The sequence below is a fragment of the Abramis brama genome, assembly GCF_963993115.1.
Source record: "Abramis brama genome assembly, chromosome: 5".
Lineage (NCBI taxonomy): Eukaryota > Metazoa > Chordata > Actinopteri > Cypriniformes > Leuciscidae > Abramis > Abramis brama.
This window is the reverse complement of record NC_139967.1, coordinates 38,037,179-38,054,102: the sequence shown is the minus strand read 5'-3', so window position 1 is coordinate 38,054,102 and position 16,924 is coordinate 38,037,179. Positions and strand designations below refer to the sequence as shown.

At 36.1% G+C, this 16,924-nt stretch overlaps 1 protein-coding gene across 5 annotated transcripts in view; it reads right to left on the bottom strand.

The window, feature by feature from the left end:
- Positions 1-178: 178 nt before the first annotated feature.
- The window catches only part of traf2b (Tnf receptor-associated factor 2b), a 23,813-nt gene continuing 7,067 nt past the window's right edge, over positions 179-16,924 (bottom strand). For 2 of the 5 annotated variants that reach the window (XM_084114957.1, XM_084114956.1), the window contains 10 exons: positions 16,235-16,455; positions 11,435-11,513; positions 11,109-11,207; positions 8,216-8,377; positions 7,573-7,647; positions 7,230-7,304; positions 3,295-3,648; positions 1,883-2,060; positions 915-1,084; positions 179-534 (listed from right to left, as the gene is read on the bottom strand). In XM_084114957.1, coding sequence (XP_083971083.1) covers positions 316-534; positions 915-1,084; positions 1,883-2,060; positions 3,295-3,648; positions 7,230-7,304; positions 7,573-7,647; positions 8,216-8,377; positions 11,109-11,207; positions 11,435-11,513; positions 16,235-16,455 — 1,632 coding nt within the window. In that variant the 3' untranslated portion in view covers positions 179-315. Of the gene's footprint in view, positions 535-914; positions 1,085-1,882; positions 2,061-3,294; positions 3,649-7,229; positions 7,305-7,572; positions 7,648-8,215; positions 8,378-11,108; positions 11,208-11,434; positions 11,514-16,031; positions 16,456-16,924 lie in introns of all 5 variants that reach the window. The other 3 variants (XM_084114959.1, XM_084114958.1, XM_084114960.1) reach the window with 2 other exon arrangements.

Here is a 16,924-nt window from a genome sequence, read left to right as displayed (position 1 = left end):
ATAGGTATAGTTTAAATATGTGTACTATACATTTATATTATATAAATATGTATTATGATAATTAATATATAGTGCATATTAAATATTCAGTTATATAAAAATAGTGGAGTTATTGGTATGCTTGGTATGATCAGTTTGATCACTGCCACTCCATATATAGACATATAATATTATTATCAATGAAAATATTTCTTGAAACAAATATATGCTATTATAATATAATCATTTATATTGTATAGTTTAAATAGTTTGGCTTCCGCAGCTGAGATATGAGATATAATAATAATACCATCCATTGTTATTATGAATAATGCTTTATAAGCCAGTGAGGTCGACTATGGCTTTAATAAAAATGGTGTCATCTCTCAGATAGGAGCTCTTGCCTGCCAGCTTGGCGAGGGGGCAGAAGAGAGGACAACCGCTGGCAATGTTCATCTCACTGATGGGTCTCTGGAAGGATGTGGAGCTCACGTCAGGCCTAAAGGCATCAATGATGTGCTCTCTGTTGTTCTGGTCCAAGAGCATTAATGTCACCTGGAAGGAAAAAAGAATTACAATCAATGTAATGCCAAGCTTATGTTCTAAAGGTCATATTGGACATCAGATGACAGAATACATGTACTAACTCTTAGATAAAATAGTTATTACAACCACCACATTCATTCTCAACCATTTAACATTTAATAGTCAATTATTCATTAGATGTAATATTCTAACTACATGTATTCTACAGTTTATATATGTTGAATATTACAACAGAACAACCTCAACATTCAGTCCATGCAATAAGTGATTAATCCAAACATGAGTGGTGTTGTGATGCTTTAGTTGGTAGAACAACCCTAAATAAAAAAGTAAAAGTAAAGAGTAAATGAACACCTGAAAGAGGAGTGAAAGCGTATCGGCTCATTTACCTTCTGGCTGAAGGGCCACTTCAGCAGTGCATCGTATTTGCCCCTCATGACCACAAAGAACAGGGAGAGGTGAGTGCCCCGACCTGTGCCGTCACCGTTCAGGTACAGTCTCAGACACATCTTATACCCATATTTACTGGAGTAGAATGCTGAAGAACAGAAGAAAGGTGCTGAACAGCAGGGTCAGAAATTAACTCAGGCAAAAACATCACCCAAAGGTGACTAAAATGCTTCACAAAAATCAGCTCCGAAAACAGTGAATACTTGAATACTCACAAAAATGTGAAACAGCTATTCAGCTTGAGAATTTTTTTTAATTAATAGATTTAACTGAGCTATGACATAAAATGCTGTTTTTACACAGACACATATGTTATCAATTTTAATCGGTTGATGGAAAGGCATTTAAAAAATGCTTTCTAAAAATAACCTTCACATAAGCTTAAAAAAAATTCCAGTCAGGATATTTGCTCCAGACGAGTTCTGCTTACAATTTACTATTTACGAAATACAAAGTAGGCTTAAAATGTATTGAACCAAGAACATTCCAGGACACAAGTTCAATCAGCAGCATTTGTGACAATGTTTAATACCACAGAAAATAATGTATAGTTATACTGTTATATAGATTATTCTCCTATAATCACCCCTTGGTATCATGAAAAATAACTGTAAAGCATGTACACCCGGTAACTTTCGTATGATGTCCCCACATACCAAAAAGGGAGGAGACATAACTTCCTTATATGGAGCTGAGCAGAGCATATCAAAGCTATGAGATTTATATTTCTGCCCTTAAATCCTCTGGACGCTGGTACGGTTTATGTCCACCGTGTCTCATGGTAACCCTGATTTTTGCTTAAAATTTAAAAACAAACCAAAGGGTGAGTGGAAATAATTTTCTGTTCTTAATCGACAACATGCAGCAAACACTGTTGATTGAACCTTGAATCTGATCTTAACCTTACCAGGTGAGAACATGGCAGGTGCCCGTCCTCCCACTGCGTCTTGTCTGCGACGAGAGAAGTCTGCTATTTTCCAAATGAACACTCCGTCGTATGTGCAGAACTGCAGCTCCCGCAAAGACTGATCGGATTCTGCTAACTGCAGATCTCGCATGGTTAAAGTCCGTTCCAGCTGTCGCACCTTCAAGAGTCACCAAACAGAAGAAAAACAGGGTTATGGAACTGACAAACAGTCTGTCTTAGATGTAAAGTTAGCGACACTGGTACATTGTCTTTGGTTCATTGTCGCCTATTGTTCTATGGTTATTGTTAATGGAGTAGTTCTGTCATTAAATTAAAATAAAAACGATTAACTCTTAAGCAGCAATGGTGGAGCTGTAGTAAAACGATGATATACTGACATTTGATGGATAAGTAAAAACTTGTCTATTGTGTCTTCCTTAGACTTTCACTTTGGTATTGTACATGGTTCTTAGTTCTGGTAATTGTTAAAAGAGTACTGTAGTACTCTGTAATAGTTCTGTCATTAAAGGAAAGATACATTTTTTTGGTTGAACTACTCTTAACGCAAAACTGATTAATTAGCATAACGTCCAGGATGGTTCCCACTTCATATCCCATGTGAATTAAGGATCATGGCAGAGACAGCGGAGGCTCTTCTGCTGGGGGAGGAAAACCTGTTTCACAAGTAACAGTCGACAGAAACAAATCTTGCTAACAACTGCTTCATAGTGAAGGCTTCCACTGGCAATCAAACACCTGAACTTTTTTAAATGATAATACAAACGGACTATTAAGCTCCCAAAAAAAAAGAAGAGAAAAATCAGGATAGTTCACCTAAAAATAAAAACACTGTCATTTACACAGTCCATGTTGTCCCAAACTTGCATGACTTTTTTCTTCTATAGAACATGTAATTTCAAACGTAACGCACCAGCACTATCAGATTTTTTTTGTGTGCAAAATTCACTTATACAAACGTATCATATGGTTTCAGAAGTTGTATGGACCACTTAATGTATAATGCTTTTTGTTATTTTTGGAAACTGATAACATCTGTCCCCCATTCACTATCATTACATGGAAAAGAAGAGTTCTTTAAAATTTCTGCTTTCGTGTTCCACGGAAGAAGAAAAAAATCATACAGGTTTGTAACGACATGAGGATGAGTCATTTTGTGTAAACTATCCTTTGAAGTAAAATGTTCCACCCGTCTGTTATAAAACAAGATTGATCAATACGTCATTATTTGGTTACCTGCAAGGTGAGAGCCTCGCATCACCTTCGGACACATAGCAGAGCATCAAAACCATCTCTGCTGTCCGAAAGAAAAAAAAAATCCTATAAATCCAACTTAGCGTTTCTTTTTTTCAGAACTATTTAAGTATATAATTCCTGCAAGATGTGCGTAGTACCTTGTTTGACAAGTTCTCGATCTTTTCCTGGTCTAGCCGATGTTGCCGGGACAGCGCCTCCAGGGTGAGGGCCGAGCGTTCCACCTCTCTGTTCAACACACAAACTATGTTCTCCAAAGCTGTGACTTTCTGCTGAACACCAGGAGCGCCTCCTCTTCCTGCATTATGGGCGGCAGCATCAGCCCCCGCCAGAGGTGCATCTTCAGGTCCGCGATACAATCCCAGCCCAGAATCTTCCTGCCACTCCACAGCCCCCTCGGCTCGCAGGCGCACAGAGGACAGCACAGCCAGCATGAGACGCAAATGCTCCATCACACTGGTCTGCTCATGCTCCTGCTGCTTACCGTTGTCAACCTAAAAACATTCACATATTTTTACAAAAAGGTTACAATAAAGCAAAAGGTGGTGTAATTTCTTTGATGTTACAACACTTCATTTATGTTGAAAAATGTCATGGTTATCAAAGAGAAAGAAAGGGTTAAAAATATAATTAAGGCAAGACACCACAGGGTCAATTTAACTAAGATACCACTATGCTTCCCCAGTTAATTAATCACAGTACATTAGGACATTACATTTTGTATGACAAGGTTTCTAAAATGGTATGTTTAAATGTCCAAGTGAGTCATTATCTAATTAAAATTTTTATTAATTTCCAGAATAGAAATCTGAAAATTCGACAAAGCCAGGTTCAATATTCTTGTTTCATTTTGTTATATAAGGGTTAAAGTTTTTACCGAAGGGGGTTTAGATTAGATGTTTTTATCACTTTATCACATAAATCTGAAAATACTGTCAACAGCCAGAAGGTGGGGGTGGGGGATATGTTTTTAAGAATAAAATGTTATATAAATCAGCTGAATTCTATATGAATAAACCCCTCTGATAGATAGGAAAAAAACTGCAATGTTTGGTCTGTACATGTATTACTAAAGTGGAGATTTCTGTCTCACTGGATGAGAAAAAAAAGGCTTTTACTGTAACTGAAATCTACGGATGCAAATAGATCAATTTTAATAAAATAAACCCTGAAATGTGTATTTTTGATGTTTTCTTTCCATCAGTTTGTAAGATGTTGTTATAGAATGAGAATGAGAATAGTACAAAATCTTAAAATTGACCAGTGCTTGAAAAAAACATTGTTGGTTTTGCCAGTAGTGTCTTGCCTTAGAAAAAGGGTTAACGACAACGCATCCTAAAAATTAGCTCTGCCACCACACCATCCACTCCAACAACGGTGATCGCAAAGTCACAGTCCACAGATTGATGCATAATGAATAGAAAATTTCAGTTTTCATGTATGAAAGGGAGTCACTTTTAGTCAACATCCCCATCAGATGATAAATGATTATCTACTGCAGTTGACTCCCTTTAAAAGCGCATTTCTAATATAGTTTAAGTAAATGTCTGATATTAGTTTTGGCAGAATTATATTATTAATGAGCTGTCAGATCCACAGGTTGGAGTGGCAGGTCAGAAGAGGAACACTCTGGTCCAGAGACGAGTAGGTTGTCATATTAAATGTCATTCCACTCACTGCGATTTCAGGAGACAGAACTTGCATTAGCCAAATCAAATTTAACATTTCATTTTTTTTGTTTACTTTTTATTTTATTTCTGTTTTGCAGAACAGATTCACTGGATTAATAAGCAATTGATATTAAAATGTAAAACGTTAAGCAAATGTTAATATGAAATCTCAAAAAGTCAGCATGAGCTAAATACTATTCACTACAGCATTAGGGCTGTCCAAACCAGGCACCGCAGCAACCAGGAGGGGCAGCCCTGGGGCGGATGCTTGGGACATCATTACTATTTATCTTCACCCCCACCCTCCCCAACTTGTTCAGGCACCACTGAACTTCAACAAAAATACTTTTTAGCTCCAGTTCCTGAATTGAAGCTGCCTGAGCTCATTAAATGTGCTTATACTTTTACTTATTCTGCAGTTTCCCCACCTCTTCCACTGGACACACCCTTGACTCTATTCCCGGAGCACAATATCTGTGATGAGCACAGGCACTACCCACTGCACCAATACTGTGACCACCCTCTTGATGACCTAACTGACCGACTTAATTTTAGATGGCTATGTTTCTACTGCAGCTCTCCATTTGTGCCAGTTTATTCTCTGACCAGTAGAGGGCACGTTCTTAAAAAGAGGTGCACTGGGGAAATCCTTTGACTTTACTTGAAGACTTCAGAGGTAGGCAACACTTCATTTTAACTTACTAACTGTGATCTCAACAGTAGAGAGGAGAGGTGTGAATTTATGATATTACATCCGTTACCGTCTGAAATGCATTTCCCCCAATGATTCACCAACTTTACATGTTCACTGATTACAGTACTGCATATATTTCTTAACCGAGAGTTTGGGACTTTTCTAACCCACACTCCAAACTATTTACATAGTTTGGTTTTATTTTAAAGTCATGTGGAAAAAATGCAAACTGAGAGACAAAATAGATCCCACTGGTCTGACTAAGTCAGACAAAATAATCTAAAGGCTTTTGAAAGTTATGACACATTTCAGAATGACTAAAGGCCCGTTCACATTAAGATGGTAACTATAACAATAAAGATATCTGTAGTTTTAAAAATCGCTCTAAATGTAAAAGAATAGCAGAATGACGATAACGGCACTGAGAAACAATATCGTTGGAATCATTTTCACACTTTTTTTTCTAGCTGATGAAAGAAAAAAACATTGACAGCCATTTAGAATCCATCCTACTTTAAAGAGATTTAGCATTCAACCCCCTTAACTGTCACCGCCCTGCTAGCAGGACGCTTGGTGCTCTTTTTTTCTATCACATATTTTAGTAATCATCATATATTAGGCATCATTTGAAAGCTTAAACACTCTTAATTCATCCTGTGAAAGTCGTTTTGAAATTGGACATTGCGTTACCATTGAAATGAGACTTTACATTCTTTTAGCGGGCTCCTCCCTAATAAAATTAGTGGGCAGTTTCGTGTTTCATATTACAAAAAAAAACAATTTTATAATCAAAACTTTTTTTAATCTTGACAAAACACATATCGTTGGAAAGGTCTGAGACTCAAGGCTCCATATTTGGTGAAAGGAACGTATTAATTTTTTACAAGAGAATGCATCCAAAAAATTCAATGGAATGTGGATGTCACCCGGTGTCTATTTTTGGTATTACGCCAAACAAATCTCATTGGAACATTTTTGTGATATCAACTTCAAATTTGTAACACAACTTGGTTAAGCATATGACTTTGATTTGATAGCAAAACATTTTTTGTAAAATATATTTTTTAAAATGTTAAGAAGTACAGTACATTTGCTTTGCAGTAAACTTAAACTTCTATAACTTTTTTACACTTTCATGTTTTTGAAGTGAACAGACCTTAAGAAAGACTGAACTAAAATACTTTTTATTGGCTGAAAGACTAAATTCTCAACATGCTAATTAACTTATCAACTCAGATGCTTGGCACTTTTTCCTAATCTGCAAGCAGGCAGTAGATCTGCTGCAAACAACAATTTACACAGAGCCTCATAAACTTTTTAGAACTCCAATTCGTAGCCGATTTTCAATGGAGCTGTCAAAGTACTTCCTAATACAGTGTATATTAGGAAGTACAGTGTGTGACAGCCACATTGAAAACTAGCTACATTTCAAGTTCTAAAACGTTTGAGACTGTGTGTTACTCTAGTTAAAACACCATAGTGAATCAATCAATGCAAACTTGCATGAAACTATATGACACAAAACAAAACTTGATGGTTCAGCTATGAAGATAAAAAGCAATGTGGGTTTTAAGTGAAAGCATGTAATCATTTTTAAAATCCGCCCTTTAAGGTTTTTCGGAAGAAGCTCAAAACATTTCCACCCTTCTATTCAGAATTGACTCAATGTCTATTCTGATCCAAAATGCATTCATGAGAAACAAATACACACCACTGCCCTGCAGCCAATCTCACTGAACTGGCACGCCGACTTTGACTTTGCACAAGATTTGGTGTGCTCTTGAAACTGCAAAAAAGAAAAGAAAAGAAAAAGTCAGAGAAAAAAAAAGTATTTTATGAATGAAAATAAAATAAGGTATCCCTATTCCTCTATTAAAACTGACATACATAGCAGATTTGTATTTTATGATGATTTTAGTACAATTTATGACAGCACGTTACTAGCAGTGTGCGAATGAAACAAAAAACATAGGCCAATATACTTTGAACATTCATACTGATAAATTAACCACAATTAAAGCAGAAACAATGTCTGGCTGAGAACAGAGACCAACCTTCTCTCTGGGGATTTTCTTTTTACCACAGTCTTTGCATTGCATGGGGAATTTCTGACATATTTCATCATGGGCCTGAGACAGAAAAGAGTAGTGTAGGAGGGGGAATCAGTAAAGATGATTTAACAACTATTTCACCTGACCTTTCTGCTATGTTGCTCAACCGCTATGCATTACCTATGCATATCATTTTTAAGCTACTTTCATATATGAAAGAGATCAGCGGCTTTCGAGCTCCAATAATAAATAATAAAAAGTACCATAAAAGTAGTCTATATAACTTGCATGATAACTGTGTGAGGAACATAAAGAAAGCTGCTATTCATTGACATGTTTGTCCTTTTCTCTCTAAAAATGCCAGTCACTGGTTGCCATTAACTTTTATAATATGGAAATTAAGCTTGAATATTCTGGCAGAGGTGAAAGTAAATCATAAGAGAAAATGATCAATTTTGGTTCAACTACCCATTCTATCATGAATTCAGCCACATTGGTGTGTAATGCAATTCCCCTTTTCCGTGGCAATTTATTATTGTAACACATTGAGTCTGTTGGCACATCAAACATTAAAAGTACAGAATGTACACAAACCACAGACCAATCAACAGTAAACTTGAGAACAGAACACTTCTAGGGCTCTTACCTTAATTTCCTTAAAGTTGAATGTGACCTTGCAATATTTGCAGTTCAGGGTTCTGGCCTCGCATTCCCGCTCATTGTGGCGGTCTTTCTCGCTAAGCAAGATGACTGCTTGGCATGCTTCACATTTTACACGTTCAAAGTCACAACGACCTTCGTGTTGACCCTAGTGAAGGAAAGAATTATCTGTAAATTTCTAGCAGGAATGTTGAAAGGAAAAATATCATAGTTAGCTTACTATGTATGACTGCCAACTCTTGAATTGTCTTTCATGTGCCCCATTTTCAATTATCTTGAGACTGTTAACAGCTTTGTATAGCTGCTGTTCATTCAATTTATTCCCATGTTATTTGTATGCATTTCCTGTTTTCAAGTTAGTAAATGGTCACAAGACATCACTGGTTGAAAGTACATACCGACCTTGTGATTAGAACAAGACAGAACAATTGTGTCTGCATTAGCCCAAAAAATCCCTGTTAATTTACACAATTTCAAAAATCCCTTAGATGTGCTTAAAGGGATAATGCATTAAAAAAAACTAAATTCTGTCCATCTGTTCCTTGCGCACACACACACACCACATATAAATATATATATATATATATATATATATATATATATATATTTTTTTTTTTTTTTTTTTATTATTATTATTATTTTTTTATTATTATTACAAATTTCTGGTTTGGAACAACATGAGGTATATAACAAACATGTATATAACATATAACAAATCAATGTTAAAATCATGTTTTTAGAAATTGTGAACTAACATGAACAAACAATGAACAGTTTTTTTTAAACTAATGTTAACAAAGATTAACAAATACAGAAACAAATTAATTGCTCATGGTTAGCTCATGTAAGTTAATACATTAGTTAATGTTAACAAATTAAACCTTATTGTAAAGTGTTAACATTTGTGCTTCACTACCTCTTCATACTATTAGTTTCCATTCTCAGTGTCTAGATTAAAGGTCAAACAATTGTAAAGCAGCAGTGTTGTGCAATTGCCTATTCATGAAACATGATATATAATAACTCTAGAGTTACTCAGAAAGGGTGTGGTAAATGTCATGGAAGTTATATCTGTTACTCAGAAAAACCAAACAAGAAGATTAGCTTCAAGCTTGTTTGGTTAGACACACCCACTTTTTTTCTCTTCAAATTTCAAAAGCTGCATTTCAAGCAAGCACATGTTTTGTTAGATGCAAACTGTGCAATCAAGTTCATGTGAAATGCTGCTCAAAACATTTTACTTCCATAATGTGACGTATTTCTAGGTGAAACATCACAGATCAAAGACCACAGTTTCAAAGATAAATAGACAACACTGTAGCTTTCTGCAGTCTGTAAAAATATACCTCATATTTCTCATCAAATCTAGTTGTACAGTCAGTGGATGTGTCATTGTGTGTTTTTCGCTGTATTCACACTGAAAACAAACACTGCCCAGTCTTTTTGCCACTTAGTGGGCGTAACCGCAGTGACTGCGGCCGACGGTGACGTCACGTGCATACCCTCTATTTTCTGGTATGAAGTGGCATAAATCTAGCACTTAAAGTCAACATGAATTTAATACATTTTAAGGAAGTAAAATTTGATCCCATTTACTTTCTAAATGGATGTTCCTGATCTTATTGTGAGCAATTTATCAGTGCAGATTATTCAAAAGAAAATAAATTGTGTCCTGACTCCTGATCCAATTAATTCCCACTGGATAAAAACCAATGGGTTGCTAACGACAATTTCTGTTGACTTTACTGTCCAAAAGTACCTACAAATTAATTCTGGAACAAGTGACCTGGGATAAAAACTTTTAGGGGAATTTCTTGCTTTATCTCTTCAGTCACCATGTCTCCCACACAGATGAATCAACACTGATTCAGAGAGTGAGTTATGGCTTCAGAACAGGTTTAGTCAGGGTTAAGTTACTTAGTCACTAAATAAGTCAAAACGGAAGAATGCAGTCAGACTTATGCTTTTACCAGCTAAATGGAAGTAAAAAAACAAGACAAAGTTAAACTAGTTTCAGGTTTTTAAAAATAAGAAAGTCAGAATGGAAACTTGGCAAGCGTTTTTGTTAGCAATCAAAATCTGTTATGTTCACAGGCTATAAATAATTTCTCTCATCTTATGCAATCAAATAAAATTATAACACTATATCCACCAGCTGTCAAATACCTTAAACTATTCAGTAAACCTGTTTAAAAAGAATTATTTGATGAAAATGAAAATTTTGAAATGATTTACAACATACCACAAAACCCTTTGAAATTTGTAATGAAAATAAAGCCTTCTCGACTTAAAAAAAAAAAAAAAGATAACTATAATTAAATTATAATTGCATAAAATGGCAATGAGAGTTATTATGGTTTTAGCATTATAAAAATACAAAAACTACACTGCCCAAAATAATGAGCTTTTAAAAACAACTTGCTTTTCATACGGTAATGCTGGTACTTTCCAGCTAGCTCTGGGACTTTCCGAACAACCCCCATCCTTCCTGCTGATGATGAACTCTGTGAGCAGTCATTCTTTTTTTAAAGTGTCAAAGTCACTAAGTTCTATTTCAAAGTTCTATTTGAAAGTCAAGTCAAGTCCCCTTTATTTATTTAGCTCTTTAAACAATACATATTGTTTCAAGTCCTCTGGCCAACAAAACGAACACGTGTCATTATGATTCAGGCTGAATCACAGGTTAGAATTCAGATTGGCATCGGAATACAGTATTCAGATTAGGTTATTTGCTTAGTAATTATCAGGTTATTTGCTTAACGGCTGGGTTTGGTTTGAAATATGTGCAAAGTCACTGTGAGGCAGCCTATCATGGTAGTTTGCATTTAGAAATGAAGAACATTCTATATGACAACAAGCTAGATGAACTATGTTCTTACCTCATAGTCTTTCAGTGTACCAGACCAACAACAACCATCATTTGGGCATTTAGCAGGCAAGCTATCAATTTCTCTTCGTGCTGCATTGTCAGGAAATGCCTAGGGGGGAGTCAAAGACCATGGATTTTTTCATTAATGAATACCTTTTGAAATTCTATTCCTGTACATGTCATTGTGGAGGTTTTTTCCCTCCACTGTGTAATTCTACAGTACCTTTGCAGTGTACATTTGGCAAGAATAGCAATGCATACACTGAATAGGAGTTACCAGGAAGTTAAAAACAATGTTAGATTTCCAAGAGGTATCATTTAAGAAGCATAGCTTACCACTGTAATATTGAGCATGGACATCGCCTCTTCAAATATACCCTCAGTACGACAGGCTTCGCAGGGTATGGGCCCTGAGCTAATGAAGAGGAAAGATTTTACTTTAACAGTGCAGGAGAGGAGAGCATGGGGAAAAAGGCAATCAAACAATACGCAGACTTTAAACACCACAATTTTGGGAAACCATTAATACGCAGGCTTTTCTTTCCTCAGGCCATTTATGAAACAAGAAGAAAGAAGTGCTTTGATAATGGTAAAACTGAAGTGAAAGCAGCATGTGTGCAGAAATACATACAAGTAAAGTATTTTACTTGCACAGTACAAGAAGAAGGGTAAGTATGTTGCAAGAAATGTTGGAAAGCATTCAAGAAAGTTTACCCATATTCTCTTTTTATTAGTGTTGTGCAATATACCGGTACTAGAAAGGTATTGTGATACCCTGCTTTTAAAAATTGTATGGTTCCTTGTAAGTCATAATTTTGATATTGTGACAACACTACTTTTTTGGCCACATCCTATGGGTGCGTTTCCCATAAAACGACATAATTCACTGCTTAACTACCATAGTATTATGCATTGTTGAAGAAATCAACAAGCTAGTCATGACTTTTTTTAAACCGTATTGTCGCAAATTTGTAATAACTTCTTTAAATGAATCCGTTTTAAATCAAATTAATGCTGATTCTTTTTATATAGATTACAGACATGGCACCTGAGGACTAATTCTCATTTTTCTCAGTTATTTTACTTTATTTACAGATACAATAATAGGCTCCTTGTTACCTATAGTGCACATACTCACATGCGCACTCTTCACAATCGGTGCTTTAAATCTCTTGACAAACTAAAAGACATGTTCAAAATGAACGATATACTGTAGATTGTACTGAATGTGAGCTTGCTTATTTTGCTCAAGATAAGGATTTATTAAGCATTTAAGAAACTGCTTCTAACCACTGGTAAAGAGCTGTCATTCCCACCACACAACTTTGCTGTTTGCAAATGTTCGTTGGAACTATGGTTTCAGGAAACACTGACTCGTTGAACTATGCTGATAACGACCATAGTTGGCTAACAATGCTTTTGGGAAACGCACCCCTGGCTGACATATTATAAAAGGCTTCAAAGGATGCTGTATACAAACTGACATTTATCTGAGTAAATGAAGGGTAAGCAAATGTATCCGACTATACCCCAACATTTCTTGCAACTGAAAATGAAACAACATTTAAAGTTTTGAAAAACATTTCTTGAAATTTAAAGACTTCTAAAATATGTTAAATCGTTGATATTTGTTATTTAATTGAACAAGGCATGTAAACAAACAAGCAAAAAAAAATCAGGAATGCTATTTGTGAACAAAAACCAATCGAAAGGGGGCATATTATAAGTTCAGTTCAGCATGGAGGTCTTTCCCGGTTGCTTTTTGCTATTTCTCGTGTTTCTTTGTTGATCTGTAGACATTTTAATAATGGTTGTTTAAGGTGAACGACTCTTTAGAATGAAAGTCACCACCAACTGGTGTAATCATGTAACTTACAGAAAGTCACAGAATAATTCAGCGAAGAAACCTAAAGTTTTTAGTGTCACTGGGATGAAACGAAATTCCCACTCCAACGAACACAAAATTTGTTCACAAAAATTGGAAGAGCTTGTGAAAACAGAGATTTTCTTAGAAGGCTTGTGCCGAGCTGCCTATACACAAACCAGCATTGTTCTTTGAAACCACAATCACCAGCACACAGACCTCGGACAAGCTCCTGCCCCAAACATTTCACTTGCATCCTGGCATGAACGGAGACAACAGATTTTTCACGCCGCTTCCATTCACCAGGGTTCCTCATCTATACCTTAACTGCATATTCTTTAATAAAGTGCCCTCTGGAGTTATTTAAAAGCATCTCATTGTCTGCACCTCATCTGCTCCAATATAGCAATTGCGGGCAGCTGACATAATGGAACATTTTGTAAATTTGCTGACATCACTTTACACAAAAAAAAAATTTGACCAAGCAACTTGTTACCAGGCCAAAAGATGACGGCGCATGAGATCATGTGTGAGTGTGAGAAACCTGTGGTGTCCTATGTCAGATGGCAGCAGCACGTCTGGGGCCTGATGTATAAACGTTGCGTATGCACTAAAAAGTATGGCAATAATATGCAGATGACATTATGCATAGTAAAACGAGGTGTTGTAAAGCTCCATATATGGTTATTTCGGGGAGGAGATGGGGTGGAGATGCATGTATAGAGGTCGACCGATATGTTTTTTTCTCTGGCCGATATTTAGAAAAGCGGCGCTCGTTTATGGAAATCTGTTGAGTTTAGCGGAGATTCACTCCTGACAGCAAAATGGAAATATTTGCACGAGTTTCTAACATTTACAGATAAAGAATATACCTGTGAAATGTAAGTTATGCACTGAGGAAAGCACTACATCTCAAACACATTAAACAACGCAATTATCTATCTATCAGTCAGCACATGTATCTTATACCCCTCTATTGTAAGTTGCTTTGGATAAAAGCATCTGCTAAATGCAGAAATTAAAAAAATTCTACATTGTAAATACTCAACAGCCCCTTCTCACCAAACTCACAAAAGCAGGTGGTTTTGGCAAAATTACTACATCCTTCCTTGCTCGCAAAGCAGTGGGGATGTAGATTACAGGAACTCTGTGCAAGCTCTGCCGAGAAACCCTGAATGCAACTGGTGAGCCAAGACAGGAACCACTAAATATTTATTCTGATTTGTTTCAACAGGTTATGACCAGGAGTTCCTTTAAAGCAGTGGGGGCACGATTGGTGAAAAAAAAACAGCTGGACTCAACAATGCAGTCCTACTGTACGTTAACTAGTGATATAACACCAAATATAGAACATTTATTCACAAGACCAACCCGCTAATAATCCACAAGAAACTGTTTAACGTAAACTATAACTGACTGTCATAAAACTTTGAACAGCGGGCACTGACGTCACTGCCATTACAACATAGGCTGAGGTGCCTCACGTGATCCAAGTTAGCCATTACGCTTTCTCCAATGGTAAGAGATACAGACCCTCTCATCTCCCTATAGTAAGACAATCTCTGGTACTTCTCATTTCTGTCCTGAATATGTCCCCTATCGATAACACTCAATTCAGGTTTTCAGTCTCTATTAATGCGCTGTCAGAGATGATGTGGAAGTTATACAAAATGTGTGGTGGTTGGGTAATGCATCGGGTGATGACTGAGGATGGGTGTGACAGGGACCTCATGTTCTTACATGTGTTGTTATGTATCAAGAAAAGCTTTTTTTATAAAAGCAATAAGCTTTTTTTTTAAATTTGTATTACTCCACTACTATATTGCTAGAATTTAGAAAAATAGCTTTTTTTGGCATGCTTTTCAAACAGCAAATTTAATTCACAGTCATGGACAATTCATTCAACCACTTTTGAATTTATTTTAATTTTTTTGCTATGGTTGTAATTTTAGTATGAATGCTACAAAGTGGGTAATAAAATACCCATTCATTAATAAATAACTATAAACAAAGCATTAGTTATCTAGTATTATAGTATCTAGGGCTGTCATGATTACTTGATTCGAGTGCTCAATTTAAAAAAGTCCTTGATTGAAATTTACCCATGTACGTGACGCTTTAATATATACATGCATGTTACGCATTTCTTCCAGCGGCTCAGAGCGGCTCCGTTCAAAGTAAATGCTGCACCTCATGAACTCCGTCTCTGCATGTGCTGTTTGTTTGTGTTTCCAATAATGTGCATTTGGGAAAGCATATGAAGTCTGACGCGCTTTGCGTTTATTGCAAAGTGTTGCACTTTTATCATTTACATGCCTGGAGCTTGTCTCGACAGCTCGGTTAACAAACTCCATCTCTGCACATGTTATGAGTTTGGGTTGCTTATAACGTTCATCTAGGAACCCAATGTGTGCAATTTCACCAACACAGGAGAATACATCAATATGTTTCTAAATATGCAAATTGTTGTTCATCACGATTTCAAAATAAAAGTTTAAACCCTCGCTCTGAGTTTGTATGTTTTGATGTCCACATGTTATTGTTTAAGAAATTACAGTGGCTGTACCATTTCTATCATAAAGAGTTGGTCAAATATTAAATATTAAGTAGACATTTGAATAAATGTTGATAGGCTAATAATAAATGAGGATTTGATCATGCTGTAAAGTGTAACAACAACAATCACCAGGCTGTTGGCGCATTTGTTATTAAAAGTAATGTAAATAATTTGATTGTTTATATTATGTATTTTAAAAGTGTTGTTCAATAAAACCTTATGATTACTTGCTTTTGATACTTCATTTTAACAAATTATTATTGCCTGCTTGTTATTACATATGTAATTTAAGTCATTTTAAAGGCTATTGTTCACTTAGGTATATTTTTATTACCGCAAAAAAGTATTTGATTACTCGATTTATCATCAAAATAATTAACCAATTACTCGATTACCAAAATAGTCGTTAGTGACAGCCCTAGTTGTATCATATAAATACTTGTCCTAATAGGATAACAACTAAACGTTGACAATAATTATAGCCAAATGACTGACACCAAGGTAAAGCTCACCAAAGACATATCCACAGAGGTAGTATATCCAGATGCAAGGAGAACCCTTTGGGTTAAGAGGCAAAAGAGTGGATGAACATCAAGCAAAAGGAGGGATTTTTTCCATCTAGCTACAGTGCAGTGGTAGATTAAAGAGATTGGGGATGTCCATGGAGAGGGTGGCAATTAATGCAGAGCATGAGGCGGAAGGTTGCCCTGGGTACCTGGTGAGTTGTTTGAAACAGAACACACAGAAGCGATGTCCACACTGTGCTTGGAAAGGTTTCCTAAGAATCTCTTTGCATTGCTGACATTGATATTTTGGTTCCATGGACACCGACAACACTTCTCGAGATATCCCAGGCAATGTGGAGTCCAAAGAGGATGGTAAAGATGGACGTGCCATTGCCTTCCATTTACCCACAGTGCCAGCAGTGCTTATCATCTGTAAAAATGTAGAGCACAACTTATCAGAACAACAGAACAAAATTGTTTAAAGTCAACATGAAATTACATTTACAACACATTTTACTTCAATTATATGACATATTTAGTGAAGACCAAAATAATAATTTAGTTGACTGAGGGCTACGCCTGATACACCTTCAGTCCCCACTTTTCTTTTTCAGATCTACTGTTTGCTTTTGTTACCAATTGCCATACCCTTTATTACATTAACTGCTGTTAAATTACTGCATTAACTATTAGAAAATATTAGCACGCCTACATTTTTAATGCAGTTGTAAAATGTGGGTGTTGTAAAATGCGGTTGTTATAAAAAGTGCATTAAGCCGCAAAAGAGGCACTGTTCCCTTTCAAGGGAACTTAAGTTGCGTCGAGATTGACGCTGTGGGAATGCACTGCATGATTGTGTCGTAAAGCACTTGGGAAATCAGTCCAATGGCGTATAGGCG